The sequence below is a fragment of the Parasteatoda tepidariorum genome, chromosome 5, assembly GCF_043381705.1.
Source record: "Parasteatoda tepidariorum isolate YZ-2023 chromosome 5, CAS_Ptep_4.0, whole genome shotgun sequence".
NCBI lineage: Eukaryota > Metazoa > Arthropoda > Arachnida > Araneae > Theridiidae > Parasteatoda > Parasteatoda tepidariorum.
This window is the reverse complement of record NC_092208.1, coordinates 89,714,444-89,725,432: the sequence shown is the minus strand read 5'-3', so window position 1 is coordinate 89,725,432 and position 10,989 is coordinate 89,714,444. Positions and strand designations below refer to the sequence as shown.

The following is a 10,989-nucleotide window of genomic DNA, read 5'->3' as shown; positions in this document are numbered from 1 at the left end:
CACACACACAACTTTGAAATTACAAAAAATTACTTACACTCATTTGTTTTCTGTCACAAAAAAAAACTCAATAAATTTTTAGCAGTTTTCCCGGAAAACCTTGTGCTGGTTTACCTTGTGCTTTAAGAGGTCAAGACCGAATGTGAACTCCGATTAGCGTAATATAAACCTAGTTCCTGATGCACGTTAATAGAAATTTATCCTATATATTTTTTTATAAACTAGAATAGTAAATGTTGTAATAAGGTCATAATATATTCTGCTCTAATGAAAATAAATTTTAAAAAAGTTTACATTTATTGTGTGTATCTAACTTATTGTAAATAGGGCATGATGCAGAGCTTCAAATGAGAACATAAAATGACATAACGTTGATTGTTATTCTCGAAATAGTAGAGGTCGAGTCGTTTTAAAAAAAAAAACATAGATTGACAGTTAAACTATTTTCTAATCAACTTTCATTATCCAATTTACTTGGTCAAAAAAAAATTCTTGTAAGCTATAGATAAATTTAGATACATACTGATAAAGATAACAACAAATAAATTTTGAATAAACACAGACATTTTGATTTGAGACATTTGAAGTTCATCAAAATTTAATTTCCATCTGAATCCAATTCATGACATGCATAATATTTTATTTGAATTATAATACAATTGAAAGAGTTTGGAGCAATGTATTAGGCTGCTTTTCAATGTTCTCTGTCACAAAATAAAGTCCCGTCAGTTTATCATATTAATACAGCTCATTTGGAATTGAGATTTAGTTAAACTAATTATGACATTTTAGTAGTTTTATATAACATATAAATAAAAAGAAGACACGGGGCTGAAAAAAGGCCTGGCTATGACTGAAGAAGTTTAGATATTCTTAAAACTTTTAATTATTTTTAGTGTGCAATTTTTAAGCAAGTAATAAAGAAAAAGAAACTGAATTTGGAAGCACATTCTAAATAAAAAGTTTTATAAATGCGAAACAATATGAATACTACAACTCTTCTTGTATTTTGATTCATTACATTCATTATCCAACATTCATTATCATTATTATTATTTATTTTGTGGTGTGAAAATATTTTTAATTTAAAAGCTCTGTCCAACACAACAACGAAATAACTAATTATAAATCTACAATATGAAAAAATATTATGGAACTAAGAATTTAGAACAGATGTATCTTATTTAAAACTAAGTAAATATTACACATAATTTGTATAACTTTAACTCAATATTTTCAGAAAACTTCTTTGATTTTGACTATTATTGAGTTCTGTCTAGTACTAATGATTAAGAATCGCATTTTTTTAAAGAAAAATTAATACTTAAAATGCAATGTTTCAAATAGAACTAAAAGAAATTAAAAACACAATATTCGCATAAATAAAAATTGAAACTTTAAAAATAACACGATTGTCGTATTTTCTATGTACTCTTTTATATCACTTGTTGGGTTTGTAATCACATCAATTATATACACATCAATTACTTCATATCAATTATATAAATTTGTAATAAATCAATCAATTAATTATTTATAATCAAATACACATAAACATACTTCATTGTTTCTTCTTCAATGTCATTTATTCTCTTTTGATAAATATAATTTCATTAAAATTCTAATGCAAATAACACACTTTTTTCATTCTCTCACAAAACAGAGGACTGAACTAAAGCGAAAGCAAATGGCAAACGTTAATCTTGATGGAATAGATGGAAGTGGAATAACTAATAGGGCAACAATCTTCCTTCACTTAAAGACGCGAAACAACCGACTTTTTTTCTCTCTTTTTTTTAAAGATCTCAGGCCCCAGTATATTCTTGCCTAGTTTTTTTTCTATGTTGATGTTTTTTTTTATGCAGCAGTGTTTCACATTTTTTTAGGGATGACAAGAAGGCTGGCATCACTACTTCTGGTTGCTCTACATATTCAACAGCACTTTAGATCGCTTTTAGTTCATCGGTATGAGAGATTTTCACATGTTGATTTTCAGTGTCTTCACTAGATTCATTTTATTATTGACGATATTAACAATCATTTCATCTTTAATCTCGTGTTATCTGTCAGCTTCTTTCCCTGAGTGTTTGGAAGATAAAATTCAGAATTTTTTTTTCAGTGGTAGTTTTAAAAATAAAATATAAACTAGAACAAAAAAATTAAAATTCTTGAAATATTTGATAGCTCGGTTTAAGCGGGAACTTGGATAATCGGGGCTCTACTGTAATTGAAAGTCTACACTATTAAAAGACATGTAACATAAATAGTTCCAGATTAATGGGTGACATTGGTGGGTACTTTGAAATTTCACAGCTTTCCACCAAAGATATAAATAGGGGAGGTTGAATAAACATTCAAACATACAATTTATTAAGAAACATATATGTACAAGGGTTAAAATTTAGTTAACTGTGTGGCAACGTATCATCTTCGGTGGCGTCTCTTTTCGACGTGGTACGGAACATTGTGGTGTTTTTTGTGAGATTGTTTGGAAGGATTGTCTGCAGTTACAGTTGCAGGTGATAAACACATTTCAAGTTCTCTCTCTCGCTGTTCTTTCATAGCTTTTAATTTTGCTTCAATTGCCATTATCTGATGCAGAGAGCTGAAAGGATATTTACTGTTAAACACTCAAATATCTAAATTTCAGTTTGTGATTCAAATGAGACTGCAATAAATCATTTTCTAAAAAGTTAAAAAAAAAGGTTTAGATTAAAGTATACTTCAAAGTAAATTAAAACAATATTCATAGTTCTTACTTTATTTATTTGTTTTAGCAATTTAAATTTCTAAAATCTAAATTTATAAGTGTATTAAAAATTATAAATTAATAAGTGTTTTAGGAAACAAACTATTCTTAAGTCAACCATTTCACATTTTCTATACATTAAATCTTGTAAATTATGTACATAAAAAAAATTCCTTATTATAAACATTCTCTTTAATTAAAAATTTGAAAAACACAATAATTATTTCAATTATATGTTAATTTTATATCAAAATATATACAAACTAAATTTTGACATATTCAATAATCTGTCACATCAATATTCATATGCTAATTAAGTTCATCAGCAAAAGGATAAAGTAAAGCTAGGAGGACAATGGATGTTAAAACTTCAAATTTTCATAAGGTTGGGGAAAAATTTTAGTAAATAAATGAAAAGCACTCCCCTCATAAGTTGTTGTGTGTTCACTAATATAACATTTATAATTTCATAAATATCCCACGTGGTAGTTTTGAAAAATCTTGGCATGGCAATATTAAGAAGTTTGCTATTTTTGCCAATTAATAAGCAGTTGGATAGCTATGTATTATGGAAAGCTCGATAGATATCCACCTAAGCTAACAAAGAATTTGTACTCCTTATCCTATTAGCCCTGCAGACAAGAATTGGTATATGCAAATATGAAATCATGTGGATAAAGGTTAGAATTTTTCCATGTTGTTACAAATCAATACAAAGGTTTCTGCTATTTGGGCTCCAGATACTGAACAGATTGTGTTTATTAAGCATTGAAAGAAGTTTGTAACAATGCTACACTTCTCAACAATCAATTCTTAGTTAGAATTATAAGAAGTGAGCCCAGTTAGTCAACTTTCATATAAATGTAAGAAAACATCCCTGAATGTCTGAACAATTAAGTAAAAAAAAATGAATAGGAAAGGAACATAGCTAAAACAAGTATGAAGTGTCAAATTTCAAGAAAGTAAGCATGTTAGATGCGGTTCAATTGAAAAAAAATCATTAAAAATGATGCACATCCGCTTTTGAGTGAACACAACTGACAGGTAAAGTTGCTTTTCATTACCTTGTAGTTTTGATTTCAAAATTGACTTTTGTATGAAAATAGAAAATAGAGAATTTTGTATTCATTGAAAATAGAAGGAAAAAAATTTCATCAATAGAATTATGAAGGGAGAGAAAAAATTGAAACAAAATCTTTAGACAAGATAGTGCTGTTTATGTATAGATTGCACGTGTGTTGGCCAAAATCAAAAATCTGAATTGTGTCATCCATCATTTTAATGAACTAAATGATGAAATGCTTTTTGATAATTAATAATTTTTACCAAGTAAGAAAATCTTAAGCATGAGCAGCAGTTCAAAAGAAACAAGACTAAATATTGAGGTGCTTCGTACTAATAAGTTTCTTGAAATCAACTCTGATTTCAAACACAAATTAGATATGTTAGTACTAGACTCCGTAGAGGGGAAAGAGATACATTCTAAGGCAAATTATGAATTTTCTTTAAAAAAACACAAAAAAGAACAAAAATTTAATGACTTAAGATAAGAGTTTAAAAGCAATTTGGTTCTTCACTCAAATGAATTGGTTCTAAAGTTAAAATAAAATTTTTAACAAATAACAGTTTGTTATTTTTAATGATAGACAAACCTAAATTTGAAAAAGCAGATCAATCCAAGAACGTGAAAGAGCGTCAAGTTCTCATTTTATGATATTAATTTAAAAAATTTATATAATTTTACAATGGTTAAGCATTTATTCAAATAGATATAAAATGGCTTAATGCCTCAATTTTGAGGACCTGAATTAGTTTTTAATTCTCTCTATGAAGAGATGATGAAGAATTTTGATAGCAATAATAGTTCAAAATAACAGCATATTGATAATTCACCAGTTCAATCCAGAATCAATCCCTTTCTTAATGTGATAATAATTTTCTAAATAAATGTATAGATTTTATAACAAAAGCATTAATATCACTTTATTTATTTTGGAAACTAAAGTTTCTAAAGAAAATTTAGTCTGACGTTTTTAGAAATTACCTATAAAGAAAAATACCAACCTTTTAGACTTCTTAGATTCATCAGGTTGTGTGTCACAAATAGTTTTGGTGGATTTCTGTTGAGTAACTGAATCCTAAAATTTAAAAAAATGACTTGATATTTCAATCGTAAGTATGGTTATAGATTTTAAATCATAAAATAATGCTTATTTATATAAAAAAATGTATACTAGTTAAAATTTTGAAGTAATCAGACATCTATGGGTTAAAGAAAATAGTCACATGTTTAGATTTAAGCATGGTCTATATGAGTTGTTATAATGGATCAAAGGAATCAAACAGACAAAGCAAAAAAGATTTTATTTAATCGCTAATAATGTTTTTAATATCATTAATAATGTCAAAAATTGTTCTGTAATGTACAGTGTGCAAAATAAAAAAAATTAACATTAAGGGGTCCTAACTTTGGCCCCTATTTCCAATTAGGGGTCAGAAATCCGAATTCATAGCAAAAACAGTATGATTATTTAGAGAAAGTACGTTTTTAAGTCTAATTTTGAAACTTGAAATAGCATCAGCACTAATTAATTACGATATTTTAGGTCAATCCCTCGAACCATTAAGATCTAGAATGTGAAGATCCAATTATTCGACCATAAGTTATTCATGGTGGTCCATGTTTTATTGTGCACACTGTGCATATCTTTGAGCATTTTCTACTTTAGAAGAAGTGATTAGTCAAAGATAGGCAGCACAAAATTAAAAAAAAACATAGTTCTCACAAAAAAGCATTATTTTACCAAATAAAGAAAGAGTTTTGTCGATAAAAAAATAATATTTTCAATTTCAAAATTGCATAATTATCTTGATAGAAACTTTAGAATACAATTATATTTACAGAACATAATAATTATGTGCATTCACTTACAGATGGTGCTGTGTGGGCCCACTTAACAGCCAATTCTTTTCCCATAAAAAGTTTTCCGTTCAGATTTATCATGGCCTTTTCAGCTTCCTCTCTCCTGTCATAGGTCACAAAACAGTATCCTCTAGGGTGACCCTTCAAGTGTCCAGACTTGTGAAACAAAAAGTCAAACTTCTTAATTTTTCCAAACTGTTGCACAATTTTCAGCAGGTTGTACCTTTTGTTAAACCAATATTACTTAGCAATAATTAAATTGAAATAAAAATATTAATACCAATATATAAAATATACAGAAATACAAGGGATAAAAGGTCTTGATGAATTAAGAAGAAGATTTTAATGGCTTAAACTGCCAAGTAAGATACACACAAGTAAAATGTATTTACTTAGTTTTAGACTTTAAAATCATAAGAATAAAAAACTCATACAATGTTTTTTTAAATTTAACTTATTCACCAATAATAAATAATTTCATACATACAATCAATTTTGGTAATCGAGGAAGCAAATTAAGTGAGAAAACTGGTTTATCAATATAAAAAATTATTGGTATATTGATAAAAAAACTTCATTATTACAAGCATAACTGGATTTAAATAGCATGAACTTCTAGAAAATTTTGCTGAAATGCTTAAAAAAAAAACCTTGGCTTGTTGCACCTCCGCACAGTCTTTGATTTTATAAAGCAGCTGATTTTATGAATTACCATATAATTAGGAAAAATAATATTTTATAAATGTACCAAATGAGCTAAACCATTGACTATAGTTGTTATAATTTACATTTTGATTAAATTTGTTTTCATTTACAAAAGTATTTTAAGATCTCAGAATACTGTTGGTTGATTAGCAGAATCTTAAATAAAATATTCAACATTATTTTGATGCTTCCAAAAGTTTTTGTTACTTTCCCTACTACATGGAGTACCATTGGAATATTTTTCGAATTTATCATCAAGTACCTTTCAATTTCCCTTTATTTATCCTTCAGTTCCCCCTAAAAGTATACTCCACACCTGTAACTTTTTCTTATATTTGTGGGTGGTAAACTGGGAATTTGTTATCTATTATCTAATACAATTATTATGCTATCAATTATCTAATATTTGTTATCTAATATCTAATACAATTACAGAAACTAAACATTAGCACTTAGATGATTTCTAGTTGTCAGGAACAGCTACCCATATAGAAATGGGGATGTTTCTACATTAGAGCTGGTTCCTCCAACTGAAACCACCATATGTCACTCTCTGGGTTTTTACTGATAATAATTTTTTTTCAAAAAAACTTATAATAGGTTAGCCCAGAAGGGGCTACAAGTTTTACTCTTTGAGTTTGCCTCATTTTGTGATTTATTAATTAATTATTACTTTTTTCCCTGATTGGTGTCTTTTCACCCTGATTGATGCCTTATCTACCATTTTGAAACAGATACATAAACATTCTGATGGGAATATCCCAGGAAAAGCATTCATACTCTGTCAAACGGCTGTCAATGTTTCCAATCCAAAGTCTCTTTTCATCTGCTTCAGGTGGAGGTGAAGGGTCCAATGGTAAAGGAATACTTGCTTCCTGAAAGTCACAATCATACTATTTAAAAATTAATTCATTGTTAAACAAAATAATTGAAATAAAACAGCAACATAGATTTTAAAAAAAAACAATATAATACGAGACTACGTTCACATTTAAGTCTCCACATAAGAGTTACTTATTTGAATAAAAAGTAAATTCCTGTTAAATTTTTTTTAAAATAAATAAAGCATTTTTAAGGGGTTTTTTTTTCTGAAGGCTTCGCTGTCAAATGAAACAACCCTTTTCAGCAATTATATTGATAAAAATTAGTAACATTCATAAGAGATAAGCTTAGCTTCGCTCATCGTTTGCCAGTACTCTCTATGCCAAATACAAAAATAGAATAAAATATCACTTACTAAAAAAGTTACTATTTTGTAAAAATAAAAAGAGTTTGCTTTCAAAATTTGAATGTTACTCCAAATTTTTATTATTTGGGTTTATAAAAAATTTTATAAAATCAGGGTGTGAAATTAACAGTGGTCCAAGTATAATTTTAGCTGTCTGAGAGTACTAAAATTTGATTCCGATAACCATAAAATAATATAATTATCAGCGCCACCGAATAATATAAATGGATGGTATGCTGTTTTAGTTTCTTATTTCATGGTTTGCGTTTTGCTTGCATGTATGCTTTTTTTTATATCCTGAAAGCAACATTACATGTTCTCAGCTTATTTATTTTTTTATTATTTAAATTCACTTCAGTAAACTTTACTTTAAAAAAAAATCTAATAGTGAGATTTAACCTTACCACTTAAAATGAATACTGACTAGTAATTATTTTCTTAGTCCAATCCAGTGACTATATTTTCTTAGTTACCACTCTTGTTCAAACCGAGAACTAATATTTGATTTAAATGATTTACAGCTAGAAGGATCTGTCCAAATCAGGAGCTTTTTTTAAATATTACTTAATGCTAGTTGTTCCTTTTACAGTCCAAAGAATTCTTTTTAGAAAGATAGCTAGCTTACATAGTTTCAAATTCAGGAAATATTTTCATATTGGTACTTGTTTGCACAACTACTATCACTAAGGGCTCAAAAATGGGTTCGGTAATTGCAAAAGTTAAAAAATATATATATACTGGTTTGCCAGGGATGGCTATAGGTAATACCTTTCAAGCAGTGATGGGCATCATTCACGGAAATTTTATTCATGGCGAAATTTAACAAGAATAAATTTATTCTGAATGATTATTCATATGCAAATTTTTGAATAATGATTGAAGAATAAATTTATTAGTCATGAAGTTAGTTCATGAAAAATGCAAGCATTACATCATTTTCATTGCAAATTGCGCATCGATTACAGTAATCGAATACAAATGTAATTAATCATAGTAGATAGTGATTGCTTTGTAAGCAACTCCCCTAACCATTCATCTGGACCTGTGATGGTGACTACGATAACAAGGTATAACTATTTCAAGTAGGGATGGGGGGTCACTGCTTAGGACAGATTTGGCTCGAGTCGGCGAGAGAAAGGAAATATTTTCCTTCAGTCTATAGTGTTAGCTCTAGAATGAAGAGAAGCTATCCTCCTATTCTTTTATACATAGCCGCAAACGGCCTCAGACTTTGTGGCAAGAGGAGTTCTTACCACAGACACACTATAATGACCATGATTACAAGTAATCACAGTAACAAATAATTATCATTTCTTATTACATGCAGTTATCACTATTTATAATCACAATAAAAAGTAATTACAGATAATCAGAATTACAAATAATCAAGCCTCGGGATTGCAAGTCATAGTGGCTGCTTGTAATCATTAAGTAAGATTAGGAGGTATCATAACTACAAGTTATCATAATCTAACAAAAACAGGTAATCTTAATTTCGAGTAATTGTGATAAATATGATTACAACACAATTAGACGTAATCATAATTTCAAGTGTGCTTGATTATATTGTAATAGGAATTGTAGGTAATTGGATAATTTTAAAACAATGCTTAAATGATATATGTAAATGAATTGTTCAGTTTACTATTGTTTGGTTTATTAAATGAAAAGTTTAAACATAGAATGATCCTGAATAATGATAGAATTCATTATTCAGAAAGATTTCGAACAATTATTCATTATTCTGAATGCCCATCTCTGCTTTCAATTGTGTCTCTTTCTAAGATGCGTATTTTAGCTCCTTGCATGCCACAAGCCTTTTATAGGCAGAAATTGGCATCTCTTTAAGCGTAGGTACCAATAAAGAAATCTTCTCATAGCTTACTTAAGCTTGACTTGAACTTAAGATATTCAAAGTGTTACCATTTTATTTTCAATCGCAAAAAAATTTAATTAAACACCTTTGACTAAGTTGGCTTTTGCATATTTTTAGCTGAGAAATTTAATTAGTTTTAAGCATAGAAATTTTTATTTAACAGGGAAATTGAAGCCTATGAGTAATACGTATTAATCAATAAAAGAAAAGTAAGAATAACCTAAATAAAATATATATAGTTTGTTTCATTTAAAGAAAAAAATTTAACTCATTTACAGTTGGAATAAATTTTAGATGGATATCATCACCTACAAAGAGTAAGTTGAAGTATACGAGGAATAGGAACATTTTTTTTTTCATTTAAAAGCAAATTCCAAAAAGTTTAAGACATAACTTCTCAATCGAAAAACATTAGCTACTAAAATTAAAGAAGAAAATTTTTATAAAGCTACTTTCATTTTTTAAGCTAATAAAGTTCCTCAAATCCCAAATGTTAACTATTTTTTTCATGGAATAAATATGAATTCTCAAAAAAATAATAAAAACTAAATTTATAGAGAAGGATCTTACAATGGACATTGCTTATTCTGAGATTTTTGAATATTATTACATTGTCTACATCATCGAAATATTACATGGCTAAATTTAATGTCGAGACTTCTAAATAAAATTAATTCTAACGATTATAATAATCATGACATCTATAACATTTAAATAATGTTTTCAGACAAACTGGCTCCTAATTTTGCCTTATACAATTTTTATTTATATATTTTGTTTCATAAATCAGTTTTCGTTTGGCTATGTTTGTGCGATTCTTGCTCCTAGTTGAAAAGAAATCTACCAAGTTCAAGGGTTATTTACACTGTAGCTAATTGCCTAGCACGCATACGTGAATGATTAATTACACGCGGTGAGAATGCTTTCAAAAAATTCGCGGATGTGCTTGATATCTTAGTTGAGGAAACAAACTTATCAGCAAAAGTTTTCCAATTAGGTTCTCTCTTGCTTTCCTTCGCGTCCGCCGCGTGCAGGTCGTCGGGCTACCGAAGCAGGGGAGCCATCCCCTCTGCAGAGGATCAAAATTGTGATGGCATGTCTTCGGATCATCCTCAGGGATGTTTCCCAGACCGTCGCCAATAGCCCATTGTGCAGTTCTAGTGCGACGTAAATGAATTACAACAACAACTCTTGCATCTTCAAATTTTTATCTATGAACTTTTTGCATGGAATGAGATTGTAACGCTTAAGTACGCCCTCTAGCGGGAGCCAGAAAATATCAGGCATTTATTTATTAAGTTTTCATTTAGTTCTATCATAATCATTGGCAGAGTCGGATGCCATTTTCTTAGTAGCAAATAAGAAGCATAATTTCCCATAGGAAAAGGCAGTAGAACTTGAAAAAACTAACCAGAGCATTGGTAAATCTTTTTGAAACAGAAACAGAACACGCCAAACATTTGAAGAACAACTTCTCAATAATCTTTACCTTTCCATTATTAACAAGC

At 28.7% G+C, this 10,989-nt stretch overlaps 1 protein-coding gene across 1 annotated transcript; it reads right to left on the bottom strand.

Moving 5' to 3' along the window:
• Positions 1 to 580: 580 nt before the first annotated feature.
• On the bottom strand, positions 581 to 10,331 carry LOC107449297 (probable RNA-binding protein 18). The gene is made up of 5 exons (XM_016064796.3): positions 10,052 to 10,331; positions 7,158 to 7,252; positions 5,682 to 5,895; positions 4,814 to 4,887; positions 581 to 2,605 (listed from the first exon to the last, which is right to left on the bottom strand). The coding sequence occupies exons 1-5, from the start codon at positions 10,058 to 10,060 to the stop codon at positions 2,425 to 2,427; spliced, it is 573 nt and encodes a 190-aa protein (XP_015920282.2). The 5' UTR covers positions 10,061 to 10,331; the 3' UTR covers positions 581 to 2,424.
• Between the last annotated feature and the right edge of the window lie 658 nt (positions 10,332 to 10,989).